Genomic DNA, 18,163 nt, shown 5'->3' on the forward strand with positions numbered 1-18,163 from the left:
AAACAGGTTGCAGTAAAGAAGCCAGCTAAATCCCACCAAAACCAACATGGCGACAAGAGCGACCTCTGGTCATCCTCACTGCTACACTCCCACCAGTGCCAAGACAGTTTACAAATGCCATGGCAATATCAGGAAGTTACCCTATATGGTCTAAAAAGGGGAGGCATGAATAATCCACCCCTTGTTTAGCATATCATCAAGAAATAACCATAAAAATGGGCAACCAGCACCAGGCAACCCTCAGGTCTGCTCTGTCTGTGGAGTAGCCATTCTTTTGTTCCTTTACTTTCTTAATAAACTTGCTTTTACTTTATTCTATGGACTTGCCCTGAATTAGTTCTTGTGGGAGATCCAAGAACCCTCTCTTGGGGTCTGGATCGGGACCCCTTTTCTGTAATATAACCACTAGAAAAAACAAAATACTTATTTCTGAACTATGAAAGAACAAAAAAAGAAATATTTATTCAAACCAACAAAAAAAGGCTAAAAAAAGCATAAACAAATAAGAATAATTAGTAAATAAAACAAAATGAAATAGCAAGAATGAGTCCAAAAATATCAGTAGTCACGCAAAATATCATCTTTCTTGAAACAAGAAAGATTTAAAATAGTAAGCAGTGAACTCAAAACCTATTTAAAAAATAAAATAAACATGACCCAAGTAGAAAGGAATCAAGGTTAAAAGAACTTATTAAACGGAAATGTACTCCCTATACCGGCTTTTAATAAATTCCTCTGTTAACAGGTCACACCTCACTTCCACCTCCCACAGAACCTCCAATTCACCTTTCAAGACTCTATGGGGCAAATCTATTTGGTTCTTGATGCCATCCTCGTTGGCAGCATTTAGATTTTCACTTCTTCTGCTCTACTAAGTCAAGTTAACACTTTTCCATCTGCTTTAAAACTTCAAAAAAAAAAACACAACTCACATTTACTCTTCTCATGTATTCTTTGTCCTTGTATATTTATACTTTTATTCTTTCAATATCATTTTTTGGAGTTTGGAAAATGACAGAAATTTCCATTTCCTTACTTAATATCCATTTTGCCCTACTTTCTCTTACTAAGATTGCAATCTCATTGAGGAGCAATGATATGCTACTTTAAAAATTCATTTATCACACACTTTTGCAGTAGGGATAGTCACATGACATAGTTCAAGCCAATGGGATGCAAGTAGAAGTCACTGGGTGGGGCTTTCCGGGGAAATTCTTGAAGGTGGCATTCATGGAACATGCTGCCTTGACTTTTCCCTTCTTCTCACATGGAATGCAGGCATGATGAAAGTTAGTCAACCATTTTATCTTCATACAGTAACAAGCTCATGATGAGCTTAATGGAGTAGAAAGATGAAAGGAGTTTATGATTCTGATGACATCATAGAGTCACCACCCATGCCCAGTATAGTAAGAAAGTAAAAATTAATTAAGACTGAGAAAGTAAAAAATTGTCAGGCTGGAATAACAGGCACTCATCAGGTCAGCTACAAAATTAACAAAAACAGTATTTCTCCCAAGGACACTCTACAACTATAAAATATTTCAACAATCCCCTTCTTTTAGTGACTGCTATCTTCTTACTCACTGAGAAACTTCGTTCTCTAAATTCAGAAACTATCAGAAACTTTCCTGTCTGAAATTAGATCAGTAAGAAACAAACATTCCACTCTTGCCTAGAGGTTGCACGTCACTTTGACAGAGAGAAGCAGCCTCAATTATACAACCAAGGTGCTGAACTTCAGAGAACTTCTAAGAAACATTTCCCATCTCTTTTAACTTTGTTTCCAAAGGAACGTGACCTTGGTCTACTTCACAGTCCAGACCTAATGTTGGCCCATTTATACACACCCTTGTTTTGCATTGAGACAATCAGAATACTGCTTCCCCTAAATCCCACTCAAACTTCACTCTTCCCTAAATTATATAATAACTCCATATATTCCTTTATTTGGTGAAATTTAGTTTGTACTGAAAAAGTAAAAAATTATCAGGCTGGAATAACTGGCACTGATAAAGCCTGCTATAAAGTTAACCCCATGGTTCCCCTGGTATACTGTCTCCTTCAGGGCAATTAAGTCAACAGACTTAACTTTTTTTCACTACAAGTTTGTCTCTAAAGGTCTTGGGCTGAATAGCCTAGCTCCAGATTTCTTGTCATTTGAAAAGCAAAATCTCTTAAAGTCACTGCTTTCAGGTCATTTTTACTCACAGTAAATTGATGGTAGGAGGTAGATCAAATAGGTTGAAAGTAAAAGAATGAAAAATGAGAGACCATGCAAAAAAATAAAACAGAGTTGGAGTGGCTATGTTAATATCAGAGAAAATCGACTACTGTCCTATTTGGTTTCAATTAGTCTCGAAAGTTCCCTTGGTGATTCTACTGTGACAAGATTTAAGGCCAAGGGACAGCAGTGTTGAGAAGGCTAATAATGGCCAAAGGCAATACACAAAGAAGCTGGGTTTCCCTAAGAGAAAAGGAAGGATTAGGAGCATTTAGGATGCTGGTTCTTTACATGGGGGAATACTGGAGATAAAGACTGCTTTGTTAGCAGTGAAATATGACCCATACTCATGAGCATTCTTTCTCAAGCAAATGTGGCTTGGAGAAACAGACACACTCGGAACAATTGGCTTATATATCAAATTTTTAGTATTCATCCACAATAAAAGTTATCTCACCGCCTTTAGTCTTTGAGCATGGTATTCTGCTGCTGAAAAATACTTTCCTGGTGTTACCAGTTTATCAGTCATATTTGATACATATACACCAATGTTAGTCATCTGTGTGGATGTTGTATTTGTAGTTTGTTGGAGATTTTTTTTCTGAAAAACTGTCTAAAAGAAAACATTAAAAATTTAAATCAGTATCCCCTATATATATACATAAGGGAGTTTTTCTACATATGTGAGTTAATTTTCTTTTATTAATTGCCATATAATTACTTAAGAGAAATTTGAGAGAGTCATACAGTACAATTATTGAGTCTATACCTTCAAAAACCTAAAGAGACAAATAAAAACATTACCTGTGTATCCCTACAAAATATACTGAGTCTTTCGGGAATCCTTTTAGGTACAGTTTGTGTTCCAGCATTGTGATACTCTACTCCTGTTATTTTATGTCTGAATCCACCAAGAAATGGTTTGTGAAAGTCAGATTTGACAATCTCAACAGGTACCTGCTGGTATTGATCAAGGCCTGAGAGATAACACCAAGATTCAATGAAAGCTCAACCAAGAAGGGACTCAAAAATACTTTATCTAAAAGACATCAAATAACGAACCAGTTTGGACAGTGACAGTTATGATTTGAGAGACATCAGTTAATCCATCTATTCTTCTGACTGGATACAGATCTGGATTTGTAGAAAAGATTTCCACTTGTACAATTTTCTGTGGCTTAACTCCATGTTGTACTAGAGTCTCATTATTTTTAAGAATTTTTCCTAAAAATTGAAATAAAATTTTTAAAAGTTTTATGACAAAGAAATGGCTATTCATTGATCTTATTTTTTGTTTTTGACAAATAAAAATTGTATATATTGTGTACAACATGCTTTGAACTATGTATACATTGTGAAGTAGCTTAATACAGCTATTAACATGTCCATTACCTCATATACTTATCATTTTGTGGTAAGAACACTTAATATCTATTTTCTTAGCAATTTTCAAATATGTAATATATTATTATTAACTATAGTCACCATTTCTAGAAATGGCTAATTACACATTCTCATTTTAAGGAGATGGAAAATATCAAAGGTGAACTTTGAAACTTTGAACACATATCATTTAATTATTAAATATACTATTAATATATTTACTCATAGGAACACATATCGTTTAATTATTAAATATAGTATTAATAGTTTCTACCTCTTGCTCTGATGTTAGTACAAAAAAACTCCATAATAGGAAGAGTTTTAGTGGCATTCTTGAGAAGGAATTCGGCATTATAAATAACACTACATTACTCTCAGTTCATCAGGAATATAAATACATAACAACCATGAAACTCCATAAACATTTAAAAAATAAAGACATTCTATGGTATGAGCAGAGTAATATGCTAAACATTCATTCTATTAAAAAAACGCAATGTGTTAACTGTAAGTACAGGACATACCCATATCAAGAGGAAGGATAATTATTTTAATACCCATCCTACCCCCCATATTAGTTCTTTCTCACATTGCTATAAAAAACTACCTGAGACTGCATAATTTATAAAGAAAAGACATTTAGGCCACACATGGTGGTTCATGCTTGTAATACCAGCACTTTGGGAGGCCAAAGTGGGCAGATCACTATGGCCAGGAGTTCATGACCAGCCTGTCCAACATGGGAAAACCCAGTCTCTACTAAAAATACAAAACTGAGCCAGGCCGTGGTGGCATATGCCTGTAATCCCAGCTACTCGGGAGGCTGAGGCAAGAGAATTACTTAAACCCGGGAGGAAGAGGTTGCAGTGAGCCAAGATCACACCCTGAACTCAAGCCTGAACGACAGAGCAAAACTCTGTCTCGAAAAAAATAATAAAAGACGTTTAATTGGCTCACCATTCCACAGGCTGTATGGGAGCATGGCTGGGGAGGCCTCAGGAAAATGTGGCAGAAGGTGAAGAGGAAGAAGGCACATCTTACATGGCCAGAGGAGGAGAAAGAGTGAAGGAGGAGGTGCTACACACTTTTAAACAATCAGATGTCATGAGAACTCACTCACTATCAAGAAGACAGCAAGGGGGAAATCCGCACCCACGATCCATTCACCTCCCACCAGACCTCTCCTCCAACACTGAGGATTACAATTTGACAAGAGATTTGGGAGAGGACACAAATCCAAACCATATCATTCTGCTCCTGGCTCCTGTCAAATCTCATGTCCTCACATTGCAAAATACAATCATTCCTTCTTAACAGTCCCCCAAGTATTAACTCATTTCAGCAATAACTCTAAAGTCCACAGACCAAAGTCTCATCTGAGACAAGGCAAGTCCCTTCCACCTATGAGCCTATAAAATCAAAAACAAGTTAGTTACTTCCAAGATACAATGGAGATATAGGCATTGGGTAAATATACCCATTCCAAAATGGAGAAATCAGCCAAAACAAAGGGGCTACACATCTCATGCAAGTTCAAAACCCAGCAGGGCAGTTATTGAATCTTAAAGCTTTAAATAATCTCCTTTGATTCCATGTTTCACATACAGGCCACAGTGATGCAAGGGGTGGGCCCCCAAGGCTTTGGGAAGCTCTACCCCTGTGGCTCCACAGGGCTCAGCTCGCATGGCTGCTCTCAAGAGCTGGCACTGAGTGTCTGCGGCTTTGCCAGGTGCACAGTACAAGCTGCTAATGGATCTATCATTCTGGAGTCTGGAAGACTCCACAGGTACAGCTCCACTAGGCAGTGCCACAGTGGGCACTCTGTGTGGGGGCTCCAGTCACATATTTCCCCTTTGCACCACCCTAGCAGAGGTTCTCCATGAGGGCTCTGCTCCTGCAGCCAACTTCTGCCTGGACATCCAAGCATTTCCATACATCCTCTGAAATCTAGGCAGAGGCTCCCAAGCCTCAATTCTTGCCTTCTGTGCACCCATACGCTTAATACCATATGGAAGCCACCAAGTCTTATGGCTTCCACCCTCTGGAGCAATGGCCTGAGACATATCTGGAGCCCTTTTAGCCAGAGCAGGAGCTGGAGCAGCTGGGATGCATGCAGAAGTGTCCCAAACGGCCCTGGGCCTAGCCCACAAAACCACTTTTCCCTCCTAGGCCTCCAGGCCTGTGACAAGAGGGGCTGCCATGAAGGTCTCTGAAATGACTTTGAGGCATTTTCCCCATTATCTTGGCCATTAACATTTGGCTCCTTTTTATTATATAAATTTTGCAGCCTGCTTTAATTCCTCCCTTGAAATAGGGTTTTTCTTTTCTACCAAATGATCAGGCTACACATTTTCTAAACTTTTATGCTCTGCCTCCTTTTTAAATATACGTTCCAGTTTCAGATCATCTCCTTGCTCACACATATGACCATATACTGTTAGAACCAGCTAGGCCACATCTTGAATGCTTTGCTGTTTAGAAATTTCTTCCACCAGATACCCTAAATCACCACTTTCAAGTTCAAAGTTCCACAGATCCCTAGAGCAAGGACACAGTGCTGCCGGTGTCTTTGCTAAAGCATAGCACGTGTGACCTTTACTCCAGTTCCCAATGAGTTCCTCATTTCCATCTGAGACTACTTCAGCCTTGACTCTACTGTCCATATCACTATCAGCATTTTGGTCACAACAATTTAACAAGTCTCTAGGAAGCTCCAAACTTTCCCTCATCTTCCTGTCTTCTTCAAAGGCCTCCAAACACCTGCCCATTACCCAGTTCCAAAGCTGCTTCCATATTTTCAGATAACTTTACAGCAATGCCAAACTTCTTGGTACCAACTTTCTGTATTAGTCCGTTCTCACATTGCTATAAAGAACTACTTAAGATTGGGTAATTTTTAAAGAAAAGAGATTTAATTGGCTCACAATTCCATGGGCTGTACAGGAAGCATGGTTGGGGAGGCCTCAGGAAACTTACAATCGTGGCAAAAGGTGAAGAAGGAGGCACGTTTTACATGGCTGAAGCAGGGGGAAGAGAGCAAAGGGGGAGGTGCTGAACACTTTTAAACAACCAGATCTCATGATAACTCACTATCACAAGAACAACAAGGGGGAAATCTGCCCCCATGATCCAATCACCTCCCACAAGGCCCCTCCTCCAACACTGGGGAATACAATTCAACATGAGATTTGGGTGGGGACACAAATCCAAACCACATCGCCCCCAGAACAGAGAAGCATATATGCAGAATCCCTTACTTTCTCTCTTTTCATAATCAGAAACTCATATAAATTAATTCATGCCACGGTAGAGGTAAGCCAGTTTTGTGCTAGAAAAAGTATACATTGCTTAATTTTTATGATGCTATTGTTTTAACTTCTACTCACTCCTCCCCAATCTGCCCAGCCACTGGTGTATTCAGGAAATTGACTAATTTTCTTTCTCTATTTTAAGGTATACAAAAATGTAACTATGTGACTGGCTGCTGTTTTGTGTCATGGAAACTTTATTGATGGAATCTATATTAATCTTCAAATTTATGGCCCTTCTAAATTGCAGTTAGGAATGTGAACACTGCAAAAGGTTTACTTATTCTTAGAAATCCATCAGACACCACTACATTCTCCAGCTTACAATGATAATGGCTCAACTTACAATTTTCTGACTTTATGATGATGCAAAAGCCACACACATTTAGTAGAAACCACACTTCGAGCACCCAATCATTCTGTTTTTCACTTTCAGTGCAGTATGCAATACATTACACGAGATATTCAACACTTATAATAGAGTCCTTGTATTAAATGATTTTGCCCAACTGTAGGCTAATGTAACTATTCTGAGCACACTTAAGGTAGGCTAGGCTAAGCTATGAAGTTTGGTAGGTTAGGCTTACTAAATGCATTTTTGACATATGATGTTTCCAATTTATGACAGGTTTACTGGGACATAACCCAATCATAAATTGAGGAGCATCTGTAGTCTATTTTGGCTATGTTCAAGAAAGCACATTCTAAGATCTTTGAGTTTCTACTTCACACCCTAAATTCTTCAGTTAAAAAATTAACATGAGGGCCAGGTGCAGTGGCTCAAAGCTGTAATCCCAGCACTTTGCAAGGCGGGTGGATCATGAGGTCAGGAGTTTGAGACCAGCCTGGCCAATATGGTGAAACCCTGTCTCTACTAAAAATGTAAAAATTAGCCGGGTGTGGTGGCACATCCCTGTAGTCCCAGCTGCTTGGGAGGCTAAGGCAGGAGAATCACTTGAACCTGGGAGGCGGAGGTTGCAGTGAGCGAGATCGCGACACTCACTCCAGCCTGGACAACAGAGTGAGACTCCATCTCAAAAAAAAAAAAAAAAATTAACATGAATGTCATATGGACTTTATGATAGGTTGGATAACTGCCCCAAGTATGTCTACATCCTAATCTCCCGGACCTATGAATATTACCTTATATGGCAAAAGTGGCTTTGCGGATTTGATTGAGAATTTTGAGTTGGAAAGATTTTCCTGGATTATCTGGTTGGGCCGTAAATGTAATCACAAGTCCCCTTATTAGAGGAAGGAAGAGGAAGATTTGATGACAGAGGAGAAGGCCATATGACAGAAGCAGACAGATTTGAAGATGCTACAGTTCTGGCTTTTAAAATGGAGGAAGGGCCTAATAAGCCAAGAAATACAAGGAATGCAACTCTAAAAGCTGGAAGGGCAAGGAATCAGATTCTCTTCTGGATCCTCCAGAGGGACAGCAGCCCTGTAGACACCTTGAATTTATTTCAGTGAAATTAATTTTGGATTTTTTGCCTCCAGAACTATAAGCGAAATATATGTGCTGCTTTAAGCCACTAAGTTTGTGACTGTTAGAACAGCCATAAGAAACCAATACAGGGTCCCCAGAGCCCCCTTTATTTCTCTACTTATTTCTGTAACAGGCTTAATCCCACCAAACTGGAGCTCAAGTTCTAGTACTAGCAGAAAGCACTTTAGAGGATGCCTGGCATAGAGTCAAGCTCTTTTGTAATTGCTGCTGGCATAAGCCTGTTACCCAGTGGTGATGCCTGGTACCTAAAGAAGAAAGGTCATGAGGTATAAAGAACAGAGAAATCCTTAAGTACCACTAGCTGGTTACTACAATCTCAAAGTGCTCTCTCATCCAGTTTTGAACTTCACCTTATAGTTAATGTGCAGCAGTTTCAAATTCCCTCTGGAGTCATACCTACATTTAAGTTCAGACTCTGCCACTTACAAGTTTTGTGACTTTGCACAAGTTTCTTGAGTTTTGGGTTTCCTTCTCCCCAAAAAAGAGTTACTAGTAATTCCTACATCAAAAGGCTGCTGTGTGGATTAAATTATAATGTAGGCAAAACATTTTTTGGAAGTACTAGCACACAGTATATGGTCAATAAATTAATCACCAACACCAACAATATGGTCATAATCATTATTACTAATAATTATTTAAATTTTAGCTTTTGTATAGCAAATCAAGTTTTAACAATCACTTATCTGAACACATGAACATCTTACTTTTGGAGTACATTTACTATAATAGATTTTTAAAAATAATTTGGAAATTAAATTGTTTTTCTCTGGAAACTTTCTGTGGCATCATTATAAGTCAATATCAAAACTGTTTGAAATATTAGGATCTGTTCAGACATATTCTATAAAAACATATATTTAGGTATGTTAGTCTGATCAACTGTAATAGTTAATAAAGACTATGTCCTCTCAGGACACAAGATTAATATAACTTCAGTGCGCTGTTCAATATCATCCACAAAATATAAATATACCTATCATCATGGAAATGTGCCTTGACCTTAATGTACAGAATACTCATAAATCATTTTCAGTCCTCTTCCTGTTCTACACATTCTCTTTCATCATCCATTTTTTCAATCTCATCTCCTCCCACTAGCCATATATAATCTACTTCCAGCCACTCAACACTTCTTACCACTTCCCGAAACTTCCACACTTTCTCACCTCTTTGTGACTTGGCACAATTATTATCACTTTTATTAAATGAAACTTTCTAGAATCTACCAAGTTCCTTCCCCTGTTCCCACAGCTTTTTGTGCATATTTCCATGGAAGCATTTACACATTACATGGTAGCTACTGCATGCATCTTCTTCCTTACTAATCTGTAAAGAATTTTAGAATAGGAATCTTATTTCACATTTCTCTGTATCTTCATTTCTTAGCAAAGTATCTAGAACAAAGTATGTCCTTACTAAATATGTATTGAATGAGTGAATGCATAACCACAATATAATGTTCAATTAGTACCAAGATATTTAGTTTTTAAAATCAAAGATCTTGATTGTTTACATGTTAAAACTAGAAAAGTCTTGATATGTTTTATTAGCCTCCAAACTTACCTGAGTATCTTATCTGCAGTACAGAACGTGGGATACCTAATAAGTGTGAAAAATGGTCCTTAAGATATTTAAGAATGGTATCAACCTTAAAAGGTATTACAATTTCCTGGCCCACTGGAATAAGTACAACTTTTACTGTAAATTAAATAGAAAAGAAAGAATTATAGTCAAATATAGCAAAGGTCAGCAAACTACAGTCCATAAACAGATACAGAATTATATGTTAATTTTTAATTACACAGAATACAAGTTGTTCTTGCTAGTGTTTCCCTGCTGTGCCCCAATGATAACAGTTACTTTTAATTTTCTATAAGGAGAAGTAGCCAATATTTAGTTGCTTTGAAAATCAACCCATAATCTCAAAAATTATCTCTAATGTTCAATACCTGGTATGTATTATTCAGATATAAGCATAGGATACATCTCAGGAAATCACGCATTTTTGCACAGTGAATTTAGGAAAGAGAGACCTGAGACAGAGAGAGTGTCCCAGAAGTTAGAAATGCACTATAACTACTTTTCACAAAGAGGGACATTATATGGCTCAATCCCCTCTAGAAAAGAGAGAATCAAGATACTTACACATTAAAAATTTTTTAAATGTTATTATAAAATGATTATCTGTTCATGAATATAGGAGGGAAATACAGTATGTAAAAAGTAATTAATATGGGTAAACTGTTTTACATCTACAGACTTCAAATTTTAATGGAGAAGATGTAAGAAGATGGAGTATAGAATAAAGACTGTGGATCAAAAAAGTTTTGTATATTTCTAGATTCCTGAAATTACAGTTTTCGTAAAGCTAAAAATAAGACATTTATCAATAACATGACAAAATTTAAGTAGGCATTGGTAATGCGAAGGTTCTTTGAGCTTGTTAAAACTTGTTTCCACAGTTCTCTATCAACAAAGAGAATACTTTCTCAGATGGCAAATATAAGAAGGTTATTTTAATTAATAAATTTTAAAACTTTCATAAGTAGTGACTTCTTAAGCTTTGGGAAGGGGAAATGTGTCAAGGGATTTGTGAAGTTCAGGAGGTAAAGGACCAAGACAACATTCTTTTAAAAATCACTATGTGTTTAAGTTATAATATCAGGGAATGACAGAAATACCCAAAAATGAAACCCAAATTTACGTTAAATACTAAAATTGAGAGATACCTGCTTCAGTCAGGTATAACTGGGCTTACGTAGTTTTCTCTCCTTCTTTTCATTCTTTACTTATATGGACACATCACACAAGGGTAAACTACACCACCAGATTCAAAAGCTACATTTTACCAGCCAAACTAAGCTGCTGTTATTATTGTTGTTAAATCATGGCTCATGTTCTCCACTCTGTAGGCAGAAACTCTCTCAAAACTCATTCACAAGACGGAAAAGGAGCAGTCAGTTAACCACGCAACTAGAATGGTTCTCTGTGTAACCACCTTATTGCTGCTGCCACTCTGCTGTTATTAAGAATATAATAATAACTACTGTATGCTATCAACATTATTTTGTGTCTTTAAAATTAACCTACAATGAAAAACAATGATTTTTCTGAAGGAAAATATAAGTTAACACTAAACAGACTACAGAAATATGTAAAAGCAACATGATATGTAGAATAAGCGAGCACTGGATACGAAACTAGAAAAATCTATTGTCTAGTTCCCATGCACCTCTTGCTATTTAGGTACAACAATTAATTCCAAATTGGCATGTAAAATAATTCCCATTTTAGTCAATAATTTCTCCATCATTTTCCAAGGTGGTAAACATTTTTAAAACCTACTTTCTTTGAAAAAATGTATAAATATCAATTTTTAAATTTAATGATGCTCATTCATTGACGAAAAATAGATACTGCAGAATAGAGAAGCTTTCACAAATAGTTAAGAGATTCAAGCTATGTAACTCTGGAAGTTTGGTGGATAAGGGAAAGGGAAAGGAATATCAAATATAAAACAAATCTTTAAGCAAAAATAAGCCAACAAGAAAACGCACTCATTCTTCAAAATGAGAAAATGAAATAGCCTATCTTCCTTAGGTAGTACCTGTTGCTAGAGAATCTTCCATTGATTCTTGCAAAGACTCCTTTACAGACTTTATTTTATCCAGAAATGCCAAACTATCGTCATTTGGCCTCTGCATTGCATATTGCTTTTCATGATGTTGCGGAGTATATGAAACTTGTCTTGGTGATATAACCTCTTCCATGAGTTGTTCATTGTCTGGTTCCAGGCTTGAAAAGCTTTGGTCACTCTGCTCCTCAACATGTATTGCATGGCTCTCACTGAATTGTTCTATTCCAGATTCATGCTCTTCAGTTTGATCTGACTCTTGAGGCTCTTCTGAGGGAACTGGAATAGTGACAGTATCAAAAGCATCATCACTCTCTTCTGTTGAATTGGCTATATTCTGAGCTTCATACTTCTCCTGTTGATTAGACATTTTCCTGAATTAAGAAAAATAAACACATTTACTACATAGATGAAGTTTCTACACAAAAAATCAAATTCATTGCTAGTATAGAGTAACATTCATAATATTCAACTAAAATGTTGCTCAATTTAAAAAAATGTTTATCTTAGTAATAGCATCAGGTTAAAAAAAAGAACCTCAAAACAATAAATTTGACAATACTCTGCAAAGAATATATGGAAAAACATTTTTTAATATCTTGTCATTTCTTATTTCTTCCTTATTTTAGTCTCATATTTTTTGAAACTTCCTTATTTAATGAAGAATGCCTCATGAAAAGACTTTTTGAATTTCTTTTTTCTGAATACGAAACTGATGGATGCTTCTAGCATTACAAATGATTAGAAGCTCCAAGGAACCAGCCAGCTCTATAGCAAGTGTACCCTGAACAGAATACACTTTTTGTAGTAGCTCTGCTCTTACAAATTGTAGCAGAGGTCTACAGTGACCTCTGCTCCCCCCAAATAAACCTATTATAACAAATATGGATTGAGCTTGGAGCTGACTAGACCCACAGCTATAGCAACCACGAGCTTGGGTCTGGAAGACAAGATGACAGCATCTAAAAGCTTGGGCCAGGATAGTTCAAGGCATGCCAGAGCCGGGCTGCAGATGCAGGAGTTAAATCAGAGAAACAAATGTCCAATATAGCAGGGAGCCCACCTATAGAAGTCAGGAAGGGAAAATAGGGAAGGTAGCCCCCAGACCAGATTTCTATGGCAAAGGCAAGGGGAATATGAAACCTTGAAACAGTAGTGAGGTGGAAAAGCTCTCTCTGGGGCTTCTACTTTGAGCACAAATCTTTATGGAGAAAATAAATTCACCCATAGCCAGTGGAATTCTCTGGCTACTAAGTTATAAATTTTTAAAAATGGAAATATCTGCAATAAAAATATATAATTGTTTATCTCAGTGAATAAGCTATACAAGATTAGAGACAGTTGAAGAGAGAATTAGTAAACTGGAAGATAAATAAAATGATTTTATATAGAATGATGCAAACAGATAAGATACAAAAAATATGAGACTAAAAGCCATGGAAAAGAAAGCCTAGCATGTTTTTGCTAAGCATATATTTTGTTGTGAGCTAAGAATGATTTTGTATTGTGAAACCAAAAAACAACAAAGATGCATTGGAGACTATGTGCGGTCTTTGCAGTCTAAAAAAAACCTGTGAAGTCCTTTTCATAAAATGTTTGCCAGCTTCTGAACTAACATATGTCAAAATGGAGTCCCAGAAGGAAAAATAGAAAGATAGAGGAGAAAAAATATTTTTATGTATTATTTATTCTTTTTGAGACAGAGTATTGCTCTGTCGCCCAGGCTGGAGTGCAGTGGTCCAATCTCGGCTCACTGCAAACTCCACCTCCCAGTTTCAAGTGATTCTCCTGCCTTAGCCTCCTGAGTCACTGGGTCTACAGGTATGTGCTACCACACTCAGCTTATTTTTGAATTTTTAGTAGAGATGGGTTTTGCCATGTTGGCCAGGCTGGTCTCGAACTCCTGGCCTCAAGTGATTCATCTGCCTCGGCCTCCCAAAGTGCTGGGATTACAGGCATGAGCCATGATACCCAGCCAGGAAAAATATTTTAAAAGGTAATAGCTGAGAACTCTTCAAAACTGATAAAAGAATACGGATCCTCAGATCCAGGAAGCATAACATAAATATATACCAAACAGGTTAAATAAAAATAATTAATAGTCATATACATTGTAATGAAATTACAGACTATCGAAGACAAAGAGAAGGTCCTGAAAGTACAATGATAAAGAATATAACATCTGCTGTTTTGAATCATATTAATTTGCTGACATTAATACAAAGAAAAGTAAAATCACTGCAGACTTATCAGAAAAATAGGAGCCAATGCAACAATAGGCTAACTGAAAGAAGAAAACTATCAACCTAGAATTGTGCACCCAGCAAAATTACCTCTCAAGAAAGAAAACAGAAGCATTTACAAGTTAGTTACTAAGTTACCACCAAGATATTTGCTCTAAAGGAACTTCCAAAGAATATACTCAAAGGAGGAAAATGATTTCAAGGGATGTCTGAAGTGCAACTCGGAAAGGTAAATGTGAAAAATCATAAACATATGAGTAAATCCAAACAAATACTGTTAATACAAAATGATAGTAAATTGAAATATTAGACAATAATGTATAATTGAGAAGGGAAAAAAACAGACCAAACTCTCTCAAATCCTTACAATCTGTTTATTTGTATAGACTTAGGGAGTGCAAGTACAGTGCAGTTTTGTTACATTAATATATTGTGTAGTGGTGAAGTCTGGGCTTTTATTGAGGCTATCACCCTAATAGTATACACAGTACCCACTGAATAATTTCTCATCCCTCACACCCTTCCCATGCTCCCTTTCTTTCAAGTCTCCAATGTCAATTATTCCACTCTCTATGTTCAGGTATAGATGTTATTTCACTCCTACTTATAAGTGAGAACATGTGGTATTTGACTTTCTGTTTCTGAGGTATTTCACTTAAAATAATGGCCTCCCATTCCAAGGGGGACATATTCTTAACCTTAGACTTTGTTACTTAAATATGCATAGTTAAATCTCACTACAAGCAATAAAAAACAGAAACATAGTTTTTAAATTTCAAAACAATCAAGAGGGAAAGAAGTGGAATGAGAAAAACCTGAACAAAGCTCAATTTTAAAAAAGATCAAGAAACTTCTTCAGGCTCTCACCACAAAAAACAAAAAACAAACAAACAAACAAAAAACAAACACACACACAAAAACACCATTTTGATTATTTTCTCCTGTAACAGAGCTTAATGGCCTAATTAGAAAGAGAATATCATAACAAAGCCCTACCTCCTAGCAACATATTAGCCAACACCCCAAACTAGCCAAGATGGTATCTTCTAAAAACAGCAATAACAACAAAATCAAGAACTTCTGCTCTTCAGAAAACACAACTGGGAGAATAAAAAGACAAATCATAGACTGGAAGATACTTTTCACAAAATGCATATCTGATAAAGGACTTATATCCAGACTATATAGAGAATAATAAGAAAAAATAATATTTAAAAAGGGTAAAAGATTTAAACAGACACTTCACCAAAGAATACATATAGAAGGCAATTAAGCAGGGCCAGGCCTAGGTTGAGGCAAGTGAAGTGCCTAACTGCTCTACACTTGTACTCATGTCTGAAAATGAATGCCTCCTAAAATTTTGGGCCTAGGTACATCATTTGCATCACCCTAGTCTCAGCCCTGAGAACAAACACATAAAAAGAAGCTCAATATCATTACTCATTATAAAAATGGAATTTCAAATCACAATGAGATAGCACTACATACCTATTAGAATAATTAAAATAATATTTTTTAAAGCTCTCTAATAGCAAGTGCTAGTGAGTGCATATAAAGACAAGTGGTACACACAACAACATGGATGAAACTCAAATTATGCTCAGTGAAGAAGCCAGCTTTACTAAGGCTGTATACTATTAACTCAATTTATATGACAAATCCTAGGGTTAGAAAATATACCAAAGCCTAAGGGTAAAGATAAGAGTTGATTACAGAAGGATGTGGGGATTTTTTACGTGATGGAAACACTCAAAATCTCAATTGTGGTAGTGGTTATGCAAACTATATGCGTTTGTTAAAATGTATAGCACTGCAGACTAAAGAGGGCAAATTTTAATGTGTCTAGATTATCCCTTACTAGAAAGATGACAAAAAGTAAAAGCAATTAATGCTCCTTTCAGTAGGGGGAAAAAAGTGTGCTATTAAGACTAAGACTCAAGGAATTTCAATAACAATAACAATTTTTGAAAATCTACGAGGCAGGGAAAAAGAACTGATCCCAGATGTAAGGTCAGTAGTATAGGAAATGATAAATAGCAAAGAAAGTGAAAATATATGGGTAAATATAAATGCACTTTGGCTGTATAAAAATAATGTCATAAAGTCATACACACACAGAAATACAAAACAATCATTTGTCATATCTGTTGTGGGGGTGAAAATGATAAAAAGGGCATTTATCTTATCATAATTCATTAATCTGTAAATGTGTTTTATGTGGCTTTCTGATTTTGTGCTATACTTAATAAAGAAGCCAAATCAAAAAGAAGAAAGAGGAAGAGGAGGATGAAGTACTCTATATGTTGACAGAAGTCACACTCCAAGATTTATTAAGTGAGAAAAAGAAAGAAGGTGAAATAAGAATATATATTCGTGTTTGTTTCTATTTGGATAAAGAAACACTCAGAAAAGTATGAAAGAAACTAAGAAAACTAGTTATCTGATGGGGGGCAAGGTGAGTAGGAAGTAGCCAGAACAAGGGTGAGCTCCAGAATTCTCAATGTATTATTTTTAATATTTTTAAACAACATAAATGTATTACCTGTTTAAAAAATTAGATAAGACATCATAGGCTAGTAGAGTAGGGAAAACACAAGGTGGCTGGGAGAGTATGTGATCAAGAGTGCTAAAGCCTCTTTAGGAATAGGAACTAAAAATTATGACAGGTCTGAGATTTCATCCTACCTACAAGCTAACAATTTAGCCTGCCATAGTTTCATGAATACTGTCAGAATAGATAAGACTCCTGGGCCAGAGAAAAAGGACTTTATTACTCATGGCACAGCAGATAGCATGAGCTTTATATTCACATAGGATCCCTGTGCCCCCAAATCCCAGAGGAACAATGTGGAATGCCCAATTAGATGCCATACACACAGTGGGTTTGCATCACAGCTAAGAAACCCCAAGCTTAGAAACTCCAATCCTTTATAATGGACTGCAAGCAAATATGCCTAACCTTTGCCTTGGGGGAATATATCATTGTTATTATATTAGACAGATAAATCTGACCTCTGCTTTAGAAAGAGACCCTATATCGGCAGGGCGCTGTGGCTCATGCCTGTAATCCCAGCACTTTGCAAGGCCGAGGCGGGTGGATCACGAGGTCAGGAGATCGAGACCATCCTGGCTAACACGGTGAAACCCCGTCTCTACTAAAAACACAAAAAAATTAGCCGGGCGTTGTGGCAGGCGCCTGTAGTCCCAGCTACTCGGGAGGCTGAGGCAAGAGAATGGCGTGAACCCAGGAGGCAGAGCTTGCAGTGAGCCGAGATCGCGCCACTGCACTCCAGCCTGGGTGACAGAGCGAGACTCCATCTCAAAAAAAAAAAAAAAAGAAAGAGACCCTATATCTTTTAAGACTGTTCAGTATACAAATACCCTTGAAAACAAAATTCAAAACAAAGCTGTCAGTGTCTCTTAAGCAGAAATTCTAGAGAACCACAGGGAACTGTCTTCCATGAGGAATCAGAACCATCCATGGACCAACACCAAAAAAGCTTCTGAGAGTCAGTATCTAGTGATTATTTTCATAGCTATGTAGTAAGAATAACCATTTCACAACAGCAATTACATTGTCTTTCCTACAGCCAGCAAGAACAATGCTTGCTCACCTATGCCCTGAAACTTTGTTAGGTTCCATCTGACACTACCCAATGTGAACAAGGCCCCATTTAACAGACACAACACTTAAAAGCAGTCCAAAGGTATAGATACCTAAAGGGCAAGCCATGCCTATATCTGTCTAATAAGGTTGAAAAGGATTAAACCAGCTTGAATGCCCACCAGGGCATGAGAGTTGATCCAATAGGCCTAAGATAATAAATTTCATAACTGTAACATGAGTAAATTATA

The 18,163-nt window shown here is 36.8% G+C and overlaps 1 protein-coding gene across 3 annotated transcripts in view; it reads right to left on the reverse strand.

Moving 5' to 3' along the window:
* IQUB (IQ motif and ubiquitin domain containing) overlaps positions 1–18,163 on the reverse strand; it is an 83,088-nt gene that overhangs the window by 47,824 nt on the left and 17,101 nt on the right. For all 3 annotated transcript variants that reach the window (XM_003815444.5, XM_057302752.2, XM_008968439.5), the window contains exons 2-6: positions 12,039–12,439; positions 9,995–10,129; positions 3,287–3,448; positions 3,029–3,201; positions 2,682–2,837 (exon numbers count right to left, since the gene is read on the reverse strand). In XM_003815444.5, the coding sequence (XP_003815492.1) occupies positions 2,682–2,837; positions 3,029–3,201; positions 3,287–3,448; positions 9,995–10,129; positions 12,039–12,435 (1,023 nt within the window). In that variant the 5' untranslated portion in view covers positions 12,436–12,439. The remainder of the gene's footprint in view (positions 1–2,681; positions 2,838–3,028; positions 3,202–3,286; positions 3,449–9,994; positions 10,130–12,038; positions 12,440–18,163) is intronic.

This window comes from Pan paniscus, chromosome 6 (genome assembly GCF_029289425.2).
Source record: "Pan paniscus chromosome 6, NHGRI_mPanPan1-v2.0_pri, whole genome shotgun sequence".
Taxonomy (NCBI): Eukaryota; Metazoa; Chordata; class Mammalia; order Primates; family Hominidae; genus Pan; species Pan paniscus.